The sequence below is a fragment of the Raphanus sativus genome, chromosome 9 (assembly GCF_000801105.2).
Source record: "Raphanus sativus cultivar WK10039 chromosome 9, ASM80110v3, whole genome shotgun sequence".
NCBI classification, from domain to species: domain Eukaryota; kingdom Viridiplantae; phylum Streptophyta; class Magnoliopsida; order Brassicales; family Brassicaceae; genus Raphanus; species Raphanus sativus.
In genome coordinates, this window is record NC_079519.1 from 34,730,243 (window position 1) to 34,751,969 (window position 21,727).

A 21,727-nucleotide genomic window follows, 5' to 3' on the forward strand; every position below is an offset into this window, starting at 1 on the left:
GCTGGTTTCGTATATGATTTAGTTTGGTTATACAAAGATTGTTTCATAGAAATGTTTTTAAAACCAAAGTTATACGAAGATGGTTATGAGACCTGTTTCGTGTAGTTCCTCGTCTTTAGTTACACGTACGATTGTTTCACACTACATTTTTAATGAATTGTCAGTAAGTTAAGCACTACATGTATGGATTATTATCTTGACATTTTTGACTATGTTTCTTTGAAGATCCATCTTATCTAACTCTTTGACAGTTTTAACTTTCATCTTGGTTAACCCAACAAGAGTCAAAAGTTATTATCTATTATATTTTGTCAATATTTGGTACTGATGGTTGGTTAATTCGCTTTAAGTGAACATTCATCAAGATTTATGATCTCATTCAGAATTATAAGACCAGTAAAGAAGCTTTAAATATTTTATTAGCCAAAGGTCTTTATTCGTTCACCCAAGAGACCGAGAGATGCCACACACAATACATTTCAAACACGTTTTACGCTTTAGTCAAAGCTGCGGTGATATTTGTTCTTAAAACCTTGTAAACTGATTTCCATCCTTCTTGGGTAGGGTGAATTGGATCCCAGAAGAAAGCAGACTTAGGATCATCACATACGGTACCATTCTTGTAACATTCTATGAACGGGGTTTTAAACGGCAGAATCCCTGCATTTCCAGAGTACAAAGCCTTAATAATATGGTTATATTATTATACATATTAAAGATGAAAATGTTAAACTTTGGGGAAGTATGAAAAGCTCCGGCGGAGAGGAGTTAAAAATGTTAGATTTTGGGGGAGTAAGAAAATGTAGACAAAAAGAAACTGTTTTTAACTTTTCTTACCTGGGATTTCTCCTGTGTTGTTGAAGACAGCCAAGAAGGTATTGTAGTAATCTATGATGGTAAAAGCCGAATGATTGGACTCATTGTTAAGCTTGGCGACTGATTTCTGCAACAAGTCGTTGTGGTATTTTACCTTCTCCGGTACAATGCTTTTGATAGATTCAGGGAGGTTTGCAAGCGCGGGGGTGTACCAGACCGGTGTCAATGATGGTATTGCTATCTTCTTCACTCCCAAGGTACGGATACGCCTCAAATCCACCTCAATTTGATTCACAACTTTCTCGATGAATGATTTCAACCCCTGAGAATGCAATATAGTTAAAATTTAAATAACTATAAGTCTATACCACTCAAAGTGATCATGGTGCACTGGTTAAAGCTATTAGCCTAGGACGAAGACCAGTTTTCAATTTAATTCACATACTAAACCAGTAAGTAACTGATATATCGACTGCATATCTAGTTCTTTTTTGTTCAAAGAAATTCGGTTATAAAACAATTCTATGACTAAAAAATCGAACAAGAATTAACCATATAGAATTATAGCTATCAATACTGTTTACTAATCTTACTAGATAACTTTTTTGTTCAAGTTAATCTTACTGATAATAATTCGGCAGGCGAATTAAGATGGGCGAGAACGAAAGTAATGTAGTCGTTGCCAGCAACACTAACGAGAGCGACGGACGAAGAAAGTTCGGATGGAGAGTAGACATTGCCGAGGAGTTGCTCGAAGAGATTGATCTGAACTGTCATGTTAGGATAATTAGCCCTAGTGTCGAATACTCCAGTTCCTCCGTACGCAAAACTCATTCCGTATTGTAACCGTGTCGTATCCATGTCATCTTTCTTGGAGTAGGTCACTGGTAACTTTATCCTTAGCAATTGGGCTGTAGGGAGGAAACATGCGTCTCATTACAAATAAATAAGGGATATCGATGATTAGACAAATTAACACGGTAATGTTCACAAGAACTTCTGGAACGAATAGGAAAAAAACTTGTAAAAATAAAATTATAGGAATGACAAAAAATTATTATTCCTTATCACATTTAGTAAGGAATAATATTGTTCTATATTCCTCTTTTTTTTGGGTCAAAGAAATGTGAAGGAATGAAAAAAAAAATTCCTTATAAATTGTAAATTGTTTTAAAAACATTAAAAATGCATTATTCCTCTTCGTTCTTTTTTTTACCAGTTAGTGTTTAAAAAAAAAAGAAGAAATACGACATCGTGTTCTCAAACAAATTCAACATATACAATCTAACTTATTAAAAATATAAATATGAATTTCAAAAAAAAATATATATACCTGGGAAGACAGTAAGAGGTTATAACAGGAATTTCTTATCCTCCAAATACATTTAATTTAAAACAGATGACGTATGTGTTTTCCTTTCACAAGTTTTTCATACGACTGTAGTGAATTTCCTCGCTAAACTAGAGTCTTCAACTGTCAATAGTTTTTTCAATTGAAGTTAATGAAGACAATGCTATAGCGTTATGCTTCAAAAGAAAAAAAAATAAAGATAAATAATAGAGGAGTACCTAGAAAATCTGTGGAGATGTGGCCGTCCGAGAACCTGCCAGAGGGTTTACCCGGGTAAGTGATACCGTAAGGAAATGCCCATGCCCCCCTACCATCAGGTTTTGTGTTTCCAGTATCGACGTAAGAATCTCCGAACACAAACAATTTATTTCGACCGGAAAAGCGATGATTCTGACTTGCACTCTCAACTACATCGATATCTCCTGCCAAAAAGAGTGATATATAAGAAATTGTATTTGTATATAAAGATTTAGTCTTATGGATTTTAAAGAATCTGTTGCAGTGACAAGTACATATAATTGAGTTACCAAAGAGGAAGGACGAAAAAATAAACAGTAACAGCGAGGCCAAGAATTTCTTTAAGGAATTCATTTTATTGTTTAGAGAGACGGACAACGAGATGGGATGACTGAAACTGAAGTGCAATCTTTCTTTTTTATAAGCCTACAAACCCGAAAATATCAAAATAATCAATCTTAAAGTATATATATAATTTTAATTCATTATTTTTAATAAAAATTCAGCGTGCAGTCTTACGATATCCAATACTACCCCTTGTTCCCTAATCCTCTATATATTAATCGAGAAATATTTTAAGAAAAAAACTTCGGATTAATGTATAATTAACAAAAAACTCATTATTTACGTTTTAGATGTACAGCTTTTCTGAGAGTTTTTATTAAAAACCTTCTTTTTACTAGGATATTAGGTTGAGATCCACGCTTTGTGTGGAGTGAGAAAGGTAAAAAAAACATATATTCAAAATAGGGTTATTCAATCCGGATTTCGATCAGGTCTCGGTCTGGTTTTTTGATATTTTAGTTTGTAAAAAGTAGATACCATATTAAAATCATATATATTTTGCTTTGGTTCAGTTTATATATACTATCGATTTTTGGTTTATTCAATTTTAGTCTGGTCTCGGCTCGGTTTTTCATTATTTTGATTTATAAATAGATATCATATCAAAAACATAACTATTTTGGTTTGGTTTGGTTCGGTTTATATACTGTCGATTTTTGGTTTATTCAATTTTATACCAAGAAAACTTAAACTATATTTATCTTTATAATATTTTGTCAATTTAATTTTGTACAATTAAAAATAAAGTTTATTAAACAGTACTCTAACTTTTAAATAGAATGTTCTTTCTATTTTATTTAACTATCAAAATTAATTTTTAAATAAATTATAATTATTAAAAATTCATGGGATGAAAATTAAAAAGATTAATAATATACTAAATTTTAACACAAATATATGTCAATGAAAGCCTGTACTTAGAAATAACCAATTATTTAAATTAAAGCCTTAAGATCATATCAATAAAATAAACTACATATATATATAATTATATTATGTAATTTACATTAAACAATATATTTTAATTAATCAGTTTATTCGGTTTATATGGTTTGATTGGTTTATATACTGAACCATATTCATATACCACATTTTAAAAAAAAAATCGGTTAGTTTGGTTTTTGTTGTTACGATTTTTATCAGATTGAACACCTTTAATTCAAGTTTCTAAATCGTAGATAGTTTGAAAACCTGTTTCTTGTACTAAATTGTACATAATATAATCAAAAGGTTTTTTATTTTTTAATTAAACCTAAAATAATTTTTAAAAGTTAGATTCATCTTTCAAACTCCCAAATGTAATATATAAAGTTTGATATAGATTACTCAAAGAATTAAAATCTTTGGAATATATATTTTCATATTTTCCATAAATATATCTATTTTTCCTATATGTTAATATATAGTTATAAATATATATATTTGGAATCATATATAATTTGGCACAAATACAGTAAGTAAAAGAACCATTGACATTTGTTTCTTAAAAAAAGGATATGTTGTAAGATCTTTTTAGTCTGCTTCGGTTGTATCACAATCTATCCTTATCTAAGAAACAAATGTCATCCTCCTAGATATTAGTTGAGAAATCAATTAATGATTTTGCTTATGTGTTATTCATAATAGAGCTGTCTAATTAATCTTTTTAATTGATTGTTGAAAGTTTTTTTATTTTTGATTTGTTTAATTCAGTTCCAAAAAACTAAATCAAAAATAATCTTATATCAATAGCTAAACAAATCATAATTAACAAAATGGCTTTAACAAATACATATTTTAGGCAATTGTGTCATCAATACTCGGTTTTCCTATATTTTAATATATCTAATTATATCTAAATAGTATTATAGCGTTTGGTAAGTTATAAAAAGATTAGATTAAAAATTACATATTCGGTTAGTTTGGTTAGAATATATTTTACATATTATAACTAACTTTAGAATAAATGTTGAAATATAATTTGTGTAAAATATATTTTATTCATATTTTTAATATATGATTAGAAAATGATAAATAACATATTTATAATGTACTACAAATATGAATATATTAAGTAAAGATTTGTGTCTTGCGCGAAGATAGGTCATTCTTAAAATATTAACGTTTTTTAATAATATACGGCTTGCACATAATGAGATTTTATAAAATATTATTAAATAAAAATGTGTTTTAGATTTTTTTGATAATAGCAAATATATGCAAAATATATTTTAATGATCTGATCAAATAAAATGGTAAAAAAGTTTAATTTTATCAATATATAGATGACAAGGATATTAAAAAAAAAAATATATATATATATATATATATATATATATATATATATTTTTTTTTTTTTGAATGTATATTAAATGAAACTTCCTACTCATATTGATTTATGATCATTTGTATTTTGGTATAACAAAAAAAAAACTATTGACCACAAAAATTTAAATGTGATATTTTATTGTTTTAATAATTTATAGCCGTTTTGTAAAATTAAAAGTATAACATATACAAAATCTAAAAAATTCTATATGATTAATGTGATTTTTATTTTATTTTGATAATATAAAATCAAACAAAATGGTAAATGATTGAAACTCTTTTTTGAAAGAAACTCTTTTTTTTGTTGAAAAATGAAAGAAACCCTTTATACAATCAAATTTAAGTTATTATATTCACAAAACGTAAATCCATGTTTAAAATATTTATAATATGTTCGTAAATATTAAATTAACATTAAATCATTTAATTTAAAATTTAATGTGTTAAAAATAAGATGAATTTATTTGAATTCAATAAAAATGTAATAGTACAAAATATTTGATTTGATTATATGACTATTTAAATTATAGTTTATTTATATATACATATAAATTAGATAAAAGAACATATTAGTTTATTTCTATTATAAAACATTAAAATACATTTTGATAAAGGATTAAATTATTTTTTAAAAAGAGAATCAAAATAATACAAAATAGATGAATTCTATAATTTGAATATTTATCTAACTATGCATATTTTCATCGTAATTACAAAAATTATAACTCAAATAATTTATATTAACATATTTTGTTTCCAAGAAAAATATAATATTGGAAATAAACACAATACAAATTAAACTTACGTTAGGTAGAATACTGAAATTATTTTCTTAAATTATATTGTTATTAATTTTGAATGAAATTATTATTAGTTATTATCTTTTATTTTTATTATTAATTATTTAAAAATATTATTAATTATTTTTACATTTTGAATTAAATATTTATTTTTAATGCAACCAAACTCCGGATATATTTTTGATAACTTTTGAGGATAGCACGGTAAGAGTCTAATTCTTGTTTACTAGTAGATAAATAGGCCCCTAAACATTGTGTTAAAAAAAGTCCCCTAAACAATGATTACATGTTTCTTCACTATTCACCAAGTTCTCCAACCGTTGCTTCTTTCTATATGCCACACATCTTCACTTCGCAACTTTGATTGGTGTATAGGACGTTGGCTTTTGCAGTCATACAACAACAACTTCTTCTTCTCCACCACCACCACCTTCATTTTCATGACATTGGCGTGGATACCAAATTTTAGCAAAAAAAAAGAAAAGACATTGGCGTGGACGTATGGGTCGAACCATTAGAGCATCTCCATTGGTGAATCTCATGGTGAGGTTCACAAATTTTTTTTTTTTTTTTTACATTTTGACTTTTTTTCAAAAAAAAAAAAAAAATAATAATAATCAAACCAATCGCGGGCCGCCACGTGTCGTGGAGCCCGCAGAATAGCTAAGAGACAGGTTCACTCCCGTGAACTTTTGCGAGACAGGTTCAAAAAATAATGTTAATTTATTGTTTTTCTTTTTCGGGATGGGTGTGAACCTTATATTACACCCCCCAATGGGAATGCTCTTAGAGTACTCTCGTTCTCGCCTTGGCGTTTTTGGCTATATTTCTTTGATGATCCATTTTATTTTACTCTGACAGTTTTAACATTTGATCTCGGTTAACCCCAACAAGAGTCAAAAGTTATTCGAATAAGTGTCACTTTAACATTTTTCATATAAATTAAGAAAATGTTGGAAATATATGTAAATTTTTATTCATCACACTTCTCTCTGACTAATATTATTTGAGATAAATAAACTTATTTATAAAATTAATGCAGTTGGTTAATAGATAAATAAAATTATTGATAAAATTAATGCAGTTGGTTAATTAGCTGTAAATGAACATTCATCAAGATTTATGATCTCATTCAGAATTATAAGACGAGTAAAGAAGCTTTAAATATTTTACTAGCCAAAGGTCTTTATTCTAGGGGTGGGCACTTTACCCGATACCCAAAGTGGCACCCGAACCCGACCCGAAAAATCCGAACCAAAATCCAAACCGAAGTAGCAAAATACCCAAACGGGTATTGAATTATGAGAGATTGGATATCCGAACCCGAACGGGTAATACCCAAACCCGAATGGATATTCGAAAATAACCGAACTTATGTACTATTAACCATATATTCATAGTTTACTTCTCTAATTTTATTCAAAATACTTATATTAATTATATACATGGTTTAAAATTAGATAATATACATATAATTGCAAGAAAAGTGATCTTTTGCTCACTTAAAATGCTTAAAATGCATGTCCAAATTTTAGTTTCATGCATTAACAAAAGCTACAACTAAAAATTTAAAACAATAATCAAATTAGTGTATTTTATTTTTAAGATTTTATCTTCAAATCATTCAATGTATTAAAAATAAAATATCAGTTAAGTAAAATTTATATTTTTTAAAAGAAAAAAACTTGAGAAATGAAGAAGTTAATTTTTTTTTGCAAAATCTAAATATCCGAAAACCCGACCCAAAATAACCGAACCCGAACTAAAAATATCCGAACCCGATCCGAAGTACAGAAATACCCGAACGGGTTTTATACTCCTATACCGAAATACCCGAAAATCCGAAATACCCGATCCGAACCCGAACGGGTATCCGAACACTCACCCCTACTTTATTCGTTCACACAAGAGACCGAGAGATGCCACACAATACTTTTCAAATACGTTTTATTAGCCAAAGGTCTTTATTCGTTCACACAAGAGACCGAGAGATGCCACACAATACATTTCAAATACGTTTTATTATTTTCGATCCTGATAAGTGGTTTTACGCTTTAGGCAGCAAAGCTGTGGTGATATTATTTCTTAAAACCTTGTAAACTGATTTCCATCCTTCTTGGGTAGGGTGAATTGGATCCCAGAAGAAAGCAGACTTAGGATCATCACATAACGTAGAATTCTTGATATCATTCAAGTCGATTTTATAACATGCTATGAATGGGGTTTTAAACGTCAGAATCCCTGCATTTCCATGGTACAAAGCCTTAATAATATGGTTATATTATACATATTACAGATGAAAATATTAAACTTTGGGGGGAGTATGAAAATGTTGACAAAAAAAATTGTTTTTATTAACTTTTATTACCTGGGATTCCCCCTGTGTTGTTGAAGACAGTCAAGAAGGTATTGTAGTAATCTATGATGGTAAAAGCCGAATCAATATCATTGCTCTCATTGTTAAGCTTGGCGACTGATTTCTGCAACAAGTCGTTGTGGTATTTTACATTATCCTGTACAATGCCTTTGATAGATTCAGGGAGGTTTGCAAGCACCGGGGTGTACGCGAGCGGTGTCAGTGATGGTATTGCTATCTTCTTTACTCCCAAGGTACGGATACGCCTCAAATCCACCTCGATTTGATTCACAACTTTCTCGATGAATGATTTCAACCCCTGAGAATGCAATATAGTTAAAATTTAAATAACTATAAGTCTATACCCAGACTGATCATGGTGCACTGGTTAAAGCTATTAGCCTAGGACGAAGACCAGTTTTCAATTTAATTCATATACTAAACCAGTAAGTAACTGATATATCGACTGCATACCTAGTTCTTTTTTGTTCAAAGCCATTCGGTTATAAAAACAATTCTACAAGTAAAAATCGAACAAGATTTAACCATATAGATTATAGCTGTATTTTAAATACTGTTTACTAATCTTACAAATAATAATCCGAGAGGGTCATCAAGATGCGCGAGAACGAAAGTAATGTAGTCGTTGCCAGCAACACTGACGAGAGCGACGGACGAAGAAAGGTCGGATGGAGAGTAGACATTGCCGAGGAGTTTCTCGAAGAGATTGATCTGACCGGTCATGTTAGGATATTTAACCTTAGTGTCGAACACTCCTGTTCCTCCGTATGCAAAACTCATTCCGTACTGTAACCGTGTCTTATCCACGTCATCTTTCTCTTTGTAGGTCACAGGTAACTTTATCCTTAGCAATTGGGCTGTATGGAGGAAACATGTGTCTCATTACAAATATGGAATATCGATGATTAGACAAATTAACACATTAAAATGAATTTTAAAAGAGAAATATGACATCGTGTTCTCAAACAAATTCAACATATACAACCTAACTTATTAAAAATATAAATATGCATGGGAAGACAGTAAGAGACTATAACAGAAATTTGTTATCCTCCAGAATACATCTAATTTTAAACAGAGGAAGTATGTGTTTTCCTTTCACAAGTTTTTCCATACGACGCTGTAGTGGATTTAAACTAGAGTCTTCAACTGTCAATAATTTTTTTTTTCATTTGAAGTTAATGAAGACAATGCTCTGGCGTTATGCTTCAAAAGAAAAAAGATTAGAAATAGAGAAGTACCTAGAAAATCGGTGGAGATGTGGCCGTCCGAGAACCTGCCAGAGGGTTTACCCGGGTAAGTGATACCGTAAGGGAATTCCCATGCCCCCTTATCAGTAGTCTTTGTGTTTCCAGTATCGACATAAGAATCTCCAAACACAAACAATTTATTTCGACCGGAAAAGCGATGATTCTGATTTGAACTCTCAACTACATCGATATCTCCTGCCAAAAAGAGTTATATGTATATATAAGAAATTGTATTTGTACTTTTCAAAAAAAAGAAAAAGAAATTGTATTTGTATATAAAAATTGATTCATATGGATTTTAAAGAATATGTTGCAGTGACAACTGCATATAATTGAGTTACCAAAGAGGAGGGAAGAAAAAATAATCAGTAACAGCGAGGCCAAGAGTTTCATTAAGGAGTTCATTTTATTGTTTAGAGAGACAGACAGTGTGGATGAGATGGGATGACTGAAACTGAAGTGTAATCTTTCTTATTTATAAGCCTGCAAACACGAAAATATTGAAAATATCAAAATAATCAGTTTTAGAGTAAATATGTAATTTTAATTCATTATTATTTATAAAAATTCATTGTACAGTATTACCATATCCAAACATGCATCCCTTGTTCCCTAATATCTATTAAAATTAGGGTTGAATCAAGGAAATAATCATAATTTGATTCAAAACTAATGACTATTACGGGAATTACAAAACAGTACAATTTTTGATAGATGTAAATTTTAATCATATGATGTATTACTAATAATTCACACAAGTTTCTTTTTTTGCTAACTCTGATAACTAGACTGACGTAAGTATTATCATAAATGTTTTCATTAGAAAAAAGTTCTGAGTTTTAAAACTAATCAATAATTAATTTATTCGACCAAATGGTGCATGGTGTTACAGATTAAAGATGATGATTTATCAACTGCATATGGATTGTTCTATCAAACATTTAAAACGTGTGAGACTAGAGAGAGTAAGCACATCTGTTTTTCTTTAATTTTGTTTTTATCGACAAATAAGCGATTAACAATTCTTTTTTTTTTAAGAAATGATTAACAATTCTCAAAAATATAACTAACTCAACAAATAATAGTGTTTTTCTATACTTCTATCCTTTTGCCGACAAGTAACTAATATATAACAGTGTATTTTTGTTAACTAATTCGACAAATAGTAACCAATGCCTGATACGTGAAAAGAAATCTCATGAGGGAGATGCATAAATGACAAGATTCCTAAGATGATAAATTTATTTTTACCTTTATCTACTAAATACCTCAATAGTTATAACTTTATTGGATGGAGTTTGATTATAAGTTTTATATTTAACACTAAGAACAGTTTCAAAATTTTGGATCTTTATGTGTGAATTAATTTTTGTAATGAACAAAATATATTTATTGTGTGAAAACTTATACCTATTATTCTCTGACGATAAATATATGCATATTATAGAGCTTAAATTTTATATCAAATAAAAAAATTATTCTAAAATAAATATTTATTTCTATATGTTTTATTGAGAGAGAAAAGAACTTGAAATGAATATTTATTGAATTAAGAAAAATGTACAGATGGTTATGTATCTATGTACAGGTATAAGGCGAATAACTATGTACTCTGAATGTTTCAGAGAGTTTTGGATATACATCTTTTGGATAACTATTTACATCTTAATTATAAACATTATAATTTATAACTCAAATAATTTATATATTAACATATACTGTTTCCAAGAAAAATATAATATTAGGAATAAACGCAATACAGATTAAACTTACATTAGGTAGCATACCAAAATTATTTTCTTAAACTTAAATTATTATTAATCATTTTTCCATTCTGAATTAAATATTTATTTTTAATACAACCAAACTCCGAATATATTTTTGATAACTTTTGTGGAAAGCACGGTAAGAGTCTAATTCGTGTTTATTAGCAGATAAATTGTCCCCTAAACAATGATTACATAAAATGATTTCTTCACCATTCACCAAGCTTCATAGCTTTGGTTGGTGTATATGACGTTGGCTTTTTGAGTAGTACACTTTAGAAGTTTGAAGAGTAAATAAAGTCTCACTATTGTATTTGAAGAAGGGAAGCCTTGGAGATTAACAAGAATTTAAAAGCCAAAATCAGTAGTGTCAAGCACATTTAAAAACTCGTCTGCAGAGGATCCAAGGATCCATCTAAGAGGCTTTCGTTTGATTAATTCCCAGACAACCAAAAGTAGGTTCGAGGTAAAATACAAGGAAATAGCTGCGAAGTATATCAACAAACAAAAAAAAAAACAGGGGAAACCAAAATACTTAAATTAAAGACAACTAAGAAACAGAGTCATGTTCCGTTTTCAATTTCACTAAACGTGTCAGGTATGATCCACATTTACATCTTTTACTCTACTCCTCCTCCACCCAAGGACTGCCTTTCTTTAGAATCCATCAGAAATGGTGATCATGGCAAAAGTTAAAAATCTATCTTACCTGTAAAAAGAAAAATTGTGATCCAGAAAAGAGAACTATTTCAAAGCCGGAACAAAATGAAACAAACAACTTGAGAAGACTAAAAGGCAACTCGATAGACGATATGGTTAGGTTCAAAGAAAAGATGATTATAACCTGTCACATTGTGAGGACGGATGATAATCCTGATATATCCAGGTTGAATTTTCTGAATTTAGCGACAACATTCCTTTAATCCACTCTATTCGAACAACTATCTCTTCCAAGTCCATCACAGCAGCTTCAATAGACTCTGATTCCATGATATTCAACGCTAGATCCTCCTCATCTCCTACTAACTTCTTTGTAGGTTTCACCTTTTCTTCTTCTCTAGTTTCTTCAGCTCCTATATCCAAAAAACCACCAGATTATCTAGAAATGAGTTAACATCTCAATCACTTATTAAAAAAAAATAATGTCGTTGAAGCTAACCTTCATTTGGAAGTTTCATTAGCTTAGCACACTGCCTCTTTTCCCCATCCTATTAAGAAAGATTGATGTTAAAAACAATTAACACTCAATCAGGGATTACTTTAGGAACAACCTTAGAGAAAGGGACAATCCATCCATCTTCGAGTGACCATTCCAACGAAGGACGCAAATCCTTAAACACAGCATCGTAGCTTTTTCCTTCTCCATACGGTTCAGGCAACAACTCAATCTACCAAAAAAAAAAAGATGTAAAAATCTAAAGCTCAACAAGAGCCTCTTAACAAAAGTTGAAAACTTTCACAATATACCTTAGCCGATTCATCTTCTTCTCTCACTTCTTGAACCGTCCCAGACCAATAGCAATCGTCTTTCCACCAATCCACCAAGTCTCCCACCTTCCAAACACCGTTAACAACAACAACTTCTTCTTCTTCTTCTTCCTCGTCAAGGACTTCACTTTGGTGACGTGGACGTATGGGTCGAACCATTAGGGTAGTCTCGTCCTCGCCTTGGCGTTTTTGGAATACTTTTGTTGTGTGTATTCCTGAGGGATGATGATAATAAAAAAATGTTGTAACCATCTTAAAACAAACACTTGAGAAAAAAACACAAAGAGGATTGGAACTAAACCTTCTTCTGTGAAATCAAGATATTCCAAATCGTAGAATAAAGCTCTCCCTTTGTTGAATATCTTCGTAATCTGATTAAAAAAAAAGAACATACGAGTATTTTTGACATCAGATAAAGTATAAGTAACTGAGGAGAAGGAGGAGGAGGAGGAGTGTACCTTGCACCGAAACCATGCTCCACGGAAACCCAATTCGAAAGATCTTGCTTCGATGGTGTGACCCACTTCGAACGGTAGATTGATTTGAGTCATTTCTGCTCAAATTTGTTAACTGCACACTCAGCTACAAAGGAGGGGCCTAGAAATAGGTCTAGCGATTAGAGAAGAAGTCACCGTTGAGTCACCGACTGTGGTGACGGGGAATTTAAAAAAAAATGGTAATGAGGCCAAATAAACAAAAAGAAAATATAAAAGTTCACAAAAATCAAAATCACCTCCACCTCATACTTTCTCTTCCTATTTCTCTCTACCATCTTTCTACAAATTTAAGTCCTATAAAAAAATATAATTTATTTTTAAACAAAAATAATGATTTTATTATTGGTTTTGGGCTAATTTATCTCTTTTTAACATTATAAAGACCGCTGCATCAAAATAATTTATTAGTTTAACATGGAGTGTGTAGTGCTAGCCTGCTTGGAGTGGACTTGAATACCAATTTTCTTGTCCGAGTTTCCTTCGAGATGGTTTGTGGTTCCTCAGACTGTTCTTCGATTGTTTCTCTAATGATTTATGCTTTTGTTTCAGGTTCCGGTAACAAACTCAAGCTGTGATCTACTGTAATAACTGAATGGTTATTTTTGAAATTTTACATTAGTTTAACTTTAATCATGTCTTTAGAAATTAGAATTGCGAGTAAACTTTTTTTAAAAATTATTTTAGAGTCCTTTTTAGCTTTTTTGAGGGCTTTCTCAGACATCTATGCTTTGATTATGTACTCAGATATGATTTGATTTCTTCAAAACTGATTCTATCTCTTATGTCATTACTTGGTTAATGAAAATTCACATTTTTTTATCAAAAGAAAAATTGAGAAGAATATTTTTTTCTGAACCATCTGAAAGTTTTTATACATATGAAAATAAATTTAATGAAAAAGAATTGTCAGTACAATTATAAGTCTATAACAAATCTTTGTGATACTAAAAAAATAGTTTTATACGACAAGCCTGTTTTCTTTTTTTCTAACTGATGCAAATCCACTTTTGATCATCTATCAATTAACTCTTTCACCGGTTTTACTGGTTCGTAGTGAAGAAGACAATCTAGACAAAAGGAACATAGAAGCCGATAAAATGAAGAGTGATGCAGCAAAACAAGCGAGGTCCATACATGTCACCAGTGGCGTAGTCTTGAACTTCTCCATCATCCCAACGTGAAGTATCATTACCACTGCATACCCTATTCTCGCCTTTACTTCACCAATCGATTGATTGCTTTGGTTTGATTTGCAGCTCACAAACATGTTATATATAGCGTTTCCCAGAACTAGCATGGATGTGCCGAACAAGAACATATCTGCGAAGTTTAAGAGATCATAACAAAGATGGGATCAAGGTTCTTTCACTCTAGAAAGTCATGCATGCACACCACCAATGAGTCAGGATTAGAGCAATACCTATGGCTTCGATTAAAATGTGAATTGTGTTACTCTTTACTCCATGCGTCAATCCCTTAAGATAATGTGAATAGCATTCTAAGACACGAGAGCAGCCCTGTAAATCGCACGTAACATTAGATTTCAACTGGTCTGTGGTATCGAATGATAAAGGTTACGTAAACTTCTATCCTATTTTTTACTAACGAAATTTTAAAAAATCTATTCTTTTTCCACCGAAGATTATGGGAAAAAATGAAATCATTAAAATGCCCCTTCTTATAAAATGGACGAAAATTAATCCCTTTTTTGTTAAACCGACAAAGTTTATTCTATTCATTTTGAGATGTTATTAAAATCCACAAAATTTTATAAATAGAAAGTAGTTAACTGGAATAATATCTGTAAATGTTTGTGTGGATTTGAATAGTTAGAGATATGTGAGATATATAAGACTCGGAAAAGAATTTGGTTTCAATTATGTTTTTTCATTTCTACATGTTTTTACTATAATAATCATTTTTAGCTGAACATGCCCCCGATGAAATATTGGATCATATGCATAGCTACAGTGTAGCTCAACAAAATAGTTTCCAGTGAAGATAAATTTGATTGGATTCATGAATGTTTTATTATACGAAAGTATTTTAAAACTATATTTTTGATCTAATTAAAGCTGAAGAAGAAAACTACCTCAAAGAAACAGAGTACAGAACCTAATAAAGTTCCAGCAACTGCAAATAGGGTGTAGAATCTGCAGTCAAGTATTACCTGCATTCAATTAAACAAAAACTTAACTCTGTATTCAATTGGTTTAGACCTTTAAGTCGCGTATTTAACATGGTTTCACAAAATGTTTCTCTATAAAATGAGGAAATATATCCAAATAAAACCAAATAAGTAGAAACAAATAAATATAAATTATATATATGGAGGGAAAAAAAAAAGGAGATATACCCTCTCTATATTCCTCTGCAACTGCAGTCTCCATGCCCTTCTTCTGATAGCTTGCCTTAACTCCGTGATAAAAATATCAGTTACTTGGGAGACAAGAAACACAGAATCCATCAATCCTCGTCTTACTTCTGTCTTACTTGTGATCACGATCTCTGAAGTAGGCACATAAGCTTTCACCTCCACCGACGATTTTCTCTCGGATGGTTTCTGATTCTGACCATCCGATCCTCGCCCCAACGAGCATTTCAGGATTCTTGTGCGTGACAGGGAACACGTCGGAGAAGAAAATGATGGAAAAATGAGATCCGACTGTTTTGAATTACGACGCAAGAGTAATCTAGTGGTGCTCATTGCTCTATATTTGCTTTAGTTTCGAAGCTTTCGTAGGTCTATAGACCACATATATATACACAGACACATTCTTGTGTAATAAAGTGTAAAACGAGTCTTAGTGTGTCTGCGAAGGGAAGAGAAGATTCGTGGTATATTTCTAGTTTTCTTGTTTTGTTGTGCACTTTCTGAGGGAAGGTTCAACTCTATTTTTTCTGGACCGTCACTATGCTAATGCGTGTATTCAACACAATTCTAAGCCGGACGTTAACTCGGACTTTTTGTCCAGCTGGATATTATAAAACACGTGTCAAAACTAGTGAACGCTTCAACTTTTTCTTCCTCTGTTTTGTTTGTACATTAAAACTTTTATGTTTCTTCTCCATCGTCGAAAAGTTTATAAGAATTGTCTGAGCAAAATTTCGCAGACCCCATTTCACACATGTGATTTTGATAACACGCCAGCAAAATATGCGTATGAGTCGGTTGCAATAGAATAGCTTTGAACTGTGAGAAGTTTTGGATGATCTTATTCAATACCATAAACCATCATGAATTACAGTACAAAACATGATTTTTTATTTATTTTTATTCTGTTTAATCAGTGCGAAAGAAGACAAACTGGATCTGAAGTATGAAGTATGAACACAATGTCTCAGACCAATCATATTCTTTCTTTGAGTTGCCCAAATATATGTTCTCTGTTTACCATTAGAGGTCTTAATGAGTAAAAATGAAAAAGGTGTGTGTTTAACGTAGACAGAGCATAACAGAAAGGAGCTAAACGGAAGTCGGAAGACTCCTACTGCTCTCATTTTCATTCTTGAATATCATATAATCTCATCAGTCAAGCTTCTCCAGTTCTGACATCCTCTCAATGATCGCCTGCAACAAAGAGGGTTGATGGATAACTATTCAGTTTACTGCCAATAATAAACGAGAAAAAAAATGCTCCGAGAAAACAAGACAACAAGAAAAAGGTTTTATGGGCGCACCCGCTTGCTTGTTTCTTGAAGCTCTCCAGCAAGAATGAATTCATCCAGTATTAAGTACACCTTAAATGAAATGAAACAACATTTGTGAATTAGTAAAAACTAAAAACAAATACAGAAACTTCGAAGCAAGCAACATAATTTATACATCACTCATAATCATCACTAATCAATTGTAAATTAGCAAGTAAAATAATATCAACTAAAAACTAATATGTAAAATTTCAGAGTAACACACTTTATCCATTACTCATAATCCTCACTAAGTGTTTCCAGAAAGCCACTAGTAAGATATCAAAGGACGAGTTTGCTAATCATAGGTAGAGAAGAATCAATGACACAATCATTCCCTCTAATCATATGTCTACAAGGGAATCAGAAGATTGAAACAGTTTCAGATATTACGTTAACTATTAAGCAAAATAAAGAAGGATGTTTTGGGGGGGGGGGGGGGGGGGGGTACCTTGTGGAAGTTGAAAACCAAATCAAGCTCACAGACATTGCTGAAGAAATGGTCCAAAATCTCAACGAACAAGTGGATGCATTCAAGGTAAGCCAACTCATTGTCTGTTATGTCAACGCACAAGGAGAAAAACAACCCAGCATATCTCCTGTATATAACCTTATGCGTTCGAAACTGCCAAAAAAAAAAAAAAATTATACAAAATGTCACTTATACATGAAAACAGATAAAAAAAAAAAATAGAACCCTAGTTGACTTTTTCAACAACCATTTTATCCAAAAATTTGTAACAAGAATCTTCTTAAAGCTACACTTTAACTCTAATCTCGTTAAGCAAAATCTAACAAACCTCAACGAAATTGGTGAACTTTGAGTCGCGATTGACCACCATTCTATGGACCTGAGAGCAAAATCAAGAATCAGATGAGAAGCACAAAGAAGAGAGAGAAAAGGGATAATTGAATTGAATTGAATTGAAATTGTACGTACCTCGTATTCAACCTTGTGTTTCTCAGACTCCTCGAGAGGAACATAGTACTTTGCAAGACGAGTCTTTCCTTGTCTGTTCTGCAATAATATGAATCGGATCTGCAACACGAATTCGACCAAAAATGAGATTTCAGATAATCGATTTCGAAGAATCTTGAAAACCATATTATTACCATTATTCCCGGAATCACAAGACACAAGAAAACGTAAGATCTTCTCGGCAGCTTTGCGGGTTCGCCCAATTTAACACTTATTGGAATGGGGTCAGTTTAATTATTCTTTCTCGGGTCATTTTCTGAAAATGAAGAAGCCCGTTAAAGATATTACTATTCAACTCTAACTCAATAACCCATTACACGCTGGATACTTTAAAGCCCATTTGAACAATAAGGTTTACATAAAAGTAAACAAGGGGTCAAGGGAGCAGCACCACATGTTTTTTTTTTATTTTTCAGCTTTGCCGATGACTCTTTTTTTTTTTTTTTGTAAAATGTTAAATTTTATACCAATTTTAGTTTTTTGACAGCAATTACAGAGAAAACAAAGAAAGCAGAGTAACCAAAACCTAAAACAAAGTAACAACAGGAAACAAAATGGTCACAATCAACAAGAACACATCTAAGCAATCTGGAAGATCCAACATGTAGAAACACCGATTCCAAACTAAAAGCTTGGACATTTGTGTTGTTGCCACAGATCCTAAGATCTTGAGTTTTCATCCTTGTTGCCACGAGCACCACCACTCGAGGCCGCCCTCAAAACCTCGAACGCGGGTAGAGCCTACAGCTTCTCTAAAGACTAACACAAAAACGAAACAACTTCAAACAACAAGTTACAGCTAGCGGCACATGAGTTTCTACGGGCAGTCAGAGCAGCCGCCTCCGACCACATCCTCAAGCTAAAGTAGCCTCGAGAATCATCTCCCACAGATGCAACAAAGTCGCCAAAGCCTAATCGCCGCCTCTATTCTACACTGTCCCCACCAGCGCTTCAATGGAACAAATCAAAGCTGAAGATGAACCACTTCAGGACCTGTGAAACCAAGCTAACAAAACACATACAACGCAAGAAACGGAGGAGCCACACCGGAACCTACAGATCTGAGAAATCCAGAGAGTAAACACCAAAGACGGATCTCTGAAATCCAACCCTGTTGAAGCACCACCACCAGCCGTCGCCAGGGAGACCTCTCGCTGGAAGAACCCAAACCCAACACTTCCGTCCTAGCCGCACCCGCGAAGGAGAAGCAACACGCATCAGAGGCAGATGCCACCTAACCGAGGTGAAACCGAAAGCTTTATCCACCGCATCTGACTGGATCAGAGAGCAGTCCTCAAACTCTCAACCACCATGAAAGAGCAGAGGGGCTATGGATGTCACCATCTCATCTTGGACAAGGAAAAAGATGAGACTAATAGGAGCAGCAAAACCCGCCGGAGAGACGCAAAAGATGTCACACGTCCACACCAGATAGATCTGCCGCAACTATCACCGGAAAGTCTGCTTCAAACCCGTGACCTCTCGTATTCTCTACTAAAACTGAATAAGCAGAGAAGAAAGCCGATGAAGTAAAAAAAAAGAGAAAGGAGAGGAGGCCTCTCCGGACGGAGGCACAGAGGCCAACCACCGAAGAAGCAAATCTTTAAAAGTTCGAAACTTTTAGTCGGCGGCTGGTTAGGAGAGAATAAGAAATAGGGCGAACTCTACAGATACAAAAGTTTAGAAATAACTCGTATCGAGTTTTCAACATCCTGTTATGATCTCCATTCTCCACAAAAGAATGGCCCATGCGGAAAACAGCGAATGTACATTATTGGGATATTAATATATACCTAAACAAAATAGTATTGGAATATAATATTAAAGTTTGTTTTCATTTAGTAGAGGAAGAAATGTTTGACCCAGGGGTGAGGGGTAGGAGAAAGATGTTGTGGAGGGAATTCTCCATGGTGTATATGTTTTTACCCTTGCTTGTTGTCGAACCTTTAGGGGTTTCTCTTACCTTTTAGTTTTCCTTTCTTGTATGATGTTACTGTTTTGATTAGCGAATACCATTTTTTGAATGTCAAAGAAAATTCAAATTCTTGGAATAGAATTCTTGATTTTGATTTTTTTCATCTTTCCTTTTGAGGATTTTTTTAGACGAGGCATGATTCTGAGGAGAGATACATTCTTTGGTAGTCGAGTCGAGGTTCCCTCTCGTATTTATGTATTTTCCCTTGCAGCTCAATCCATTGACTTGGAGAAATATATTGACATCCAGGTGTTCGGCGAGTTTCATAGCATACCTCTAGGCATACACGAGATATTATATGCATGTTATTTCACTCCTTTGACATATTGGCTCCTGCGAAGGCCAGCCTATTGTTGAGGTGACGTTGAAAGGGTTATGGGTAGTATGCTCTTCGTAGACTCTGGAACAAAAGGTATATGTTCATGAAGATTGGTGGTGCTTTCGGCTTCCTTTTTTGGCTATTGTATAGGTGAGTTTCCCGAGATGGGCCGTTGGGCCATTTCCTTTTGTGTTCCTGATGAATTTGTTTTCTGTGATCATAATTGTTTTATGCACAGTATCATTTGAAGGAGAAAGGTTGGTGAGGGAGACGTTAAGCCTTCCGAAAAAACTAGAGATGGGTATCCTTCTTGGTGAGTCAGGAAGCTTTGATTTGTAGCTGTATCTTGGGTAGGTTTACTTTCCTGAGGATTCATTATCGTCTTATGGCTGATCTTAACGTTTTTTTTCTAGGTCTAATTGTGGCAAACTTGTGTTGTAAGTCCCATTTTGGCATCCTTCGGGATTGTATCAGTTTTTATTATTAATGGAAATTTAAAAGAAAAAAAAACGTTTCTTTGATAATTCTCTATTAATCAAAATGTAAAATAATATATTATTATAGAATTCTATTAATATATATTTTGAATCCATTAAAATTAATTTATTATATTAGTTTTTCTTTTACTATGTATTAATTAATGAAATGAAATTTGTCAAAGAACTTGACAAAACACGTCCTTGTCTTTTTAATCCACGTAGCCACGTTTTTAATTTGGTAGTTGAAGCCATATAAGAACAAAAATTATTGTTTTATTAATCATAGATAGATATGTTGGGGAATATGTGTTTTCAAATTTAGTATTGTTTATTTTTGAGAAAATATCAAATGAATACAAACTGATAAAAAACAAAACAATATGACAGGTCAATTATTTGGCTATTATATATAAATGGAAAAGTAGAAAAAAGATTGTATCTGTGTGACATGCACAATTTGTCATAGTATCATCTTCTTTTATGTTGAATTAACTTTTTTCTAGAACTCACTATAAGTTTAAAACTTATAGATAGATTATCTATCCGAGTTTGAAAATGAGTTCTAAGGATTCAAATAAATATGTGTACGGGTGCATGACTATATTGTAGTTTCATGCAACAGATGAATCGGACTCAAAATATGTTGATATTCCAAATCTGTCTTTTTATCACTCGATCACAAGGTCCTGGACAGTAATTTCCCTTTTACAACCTCTTTAAAAAGAGATTGAAACTCATGATTTTACCAAACCATAGAAAAAAATTGTAATAATATACCAAATTACTTGATAAATAAATAAAAAATTTATCTAGACCACATACTATGTATATATAATATTTTAGTTTTTTAATAAGTTTTGAAATAAAAAATTATAATAACTATTATCTATAGATTTTCTTAGTTTAAATATTATATGAAAATAATTTATCAGGAATATTGTTTTCTTAGCTTTATTACATGTGTATAAGTTTCTAGTCCTAAAATTGAGAAATAAAGTGAAGGGTTAACTAGAGATGTTGATAGATTTCATATATTAGTTTTGTGAAGAGT

At 32.1% G+C, this 21,727-nt stretch overlaps 5 protein-coding genes across 5 annotated transcripts; all 5 read right to left on the bottom strand.

The window, feature by feature from the left end:
• Positions 1–481: 481 nt before the first annotated feature.
• On the bottom strand, positions 482–2,514 carry LOC108825366 (GDSL esterase/lipase At5g03610-like). Its single transcript, XM_018598662.2, has 4 exons — positions 2,386–2,514; positions 1,441–1,727; positions 838–1,138; positions 482–660 (listed from the first exon to the last, which is right to left on the bottom strand). Exons 2-4 carry the CDS (start codon positions 1,675–1,677, stop codon positions 491–493), a joined length of 708 nt encoding a protein of 235 aa, XP_018454164.2. The 5' UTR covers positions 1,678–1,727; positions 2,386–2,514; the 3' UTR covers positions 482–490.
• A 5,272-nt stretch (positions 2,515–7,786) lies between these two features.
• Positions 7,787–9,909, bottom strand: LOC108826252 (GDSL esterase/lipase At5g03610-like). Its single transcript, XM_018599641.2, has 5 exons — positions 9,825–9,909; positions 9,475–9,678; positions 8,804–9,090; positions 8,225–8,531; positions 7,787–8,097 (listed from the first exon to the last, which is right to left on the bottom strand). Exons 1-5 carry the CDS (start codon positions 9,886–9,888, stop codon positions 7,904–7,906), a joined length of 1,056 nt encoding a protein of 351 aa, XP_018455143.1. The 5' UTR covers positions 9,889–9,909; the 3' UTR covers positions 7,787–7,903.
• A 1,719-nt stretch (positions 9,910–11,628) lies between these two features.
• LOC108824193 (uncharacterized) lies at positions 11,629–13,410 on the bottom strand. Its single transcript, XM_018597566.2, has 7 exons — positions 13,196–13,410; positions 13,039–13,108; positions 12,717–12,952; positions 12,521–12,637; positions 12,409–12,457; positions 12,094–12,322; positions 11,629–11,958 (listed from the first exon to the last, which is right to left on the bottom strand). The coding sequence occupies exons 1-7, from the start codon at positions 13,286–13,288 to the stop codon at positions 11,955–11,957; spliced, it is 798 nt and encodes a 265-aa protein (XP_018453068.1). The 5' UTR covers positions 13,289–13,410; the 3' UTR covers positions 11,629–11,954.
• Positions 13,411–14,100: 690 nt separating this feature from the next.
• LOC108825941 (uncharacterized) lies at positions 14,101–15,990 on the bottom strand. The gene is made up of 4 exons (XM_018599308.2): positions 15,591–15,990; positions 15,327–15,404; positions 14,655–14,751; positions 14,101–14,554 (listed from the first exon to the last, which is right to left on the bottom strand). Exons 1-4 carry the CDS (start codon positions 15,939–15,941, stop codon positions 14,253–14,255), a joined length of 828 nt encoding a protein of 275 aa, XP_018454810.1. The 5' UTR covers positions 15,942–15,990; the 3' UTR covers positions 14,101–14,252.
• Positions 15,991–16,573: 583 nt separating this feature from the next.
• Positions 16,574–18,193, bottom strand: LOC108824153 (AP-2 complex subunit sigma). The gene is made up of 6 exons (XM_018597523.2): positions 18,038–18,193; positions 17,865–17,963; positions 17,725–17,775; positions 17,376–17,549; positions 16,916–16,975; positions 16,574–16,805 (listed from the first exon to the last, which is right to left on the bottom strand). The coding sequence occupies exons 1-6, from the start codon at positions 18,038–18,040 to the stop codon at positions 16,764–16,766; spliced, it is 429 nt and encodes a 142-aa protein (XP_018453025.1). The 5' UTR covers positions 18,041–18,193; the 3' UTR covers positions 16,574–16,763.
• Positions 18,194–21,727: the final 3,534 nt, after the last annotated feature.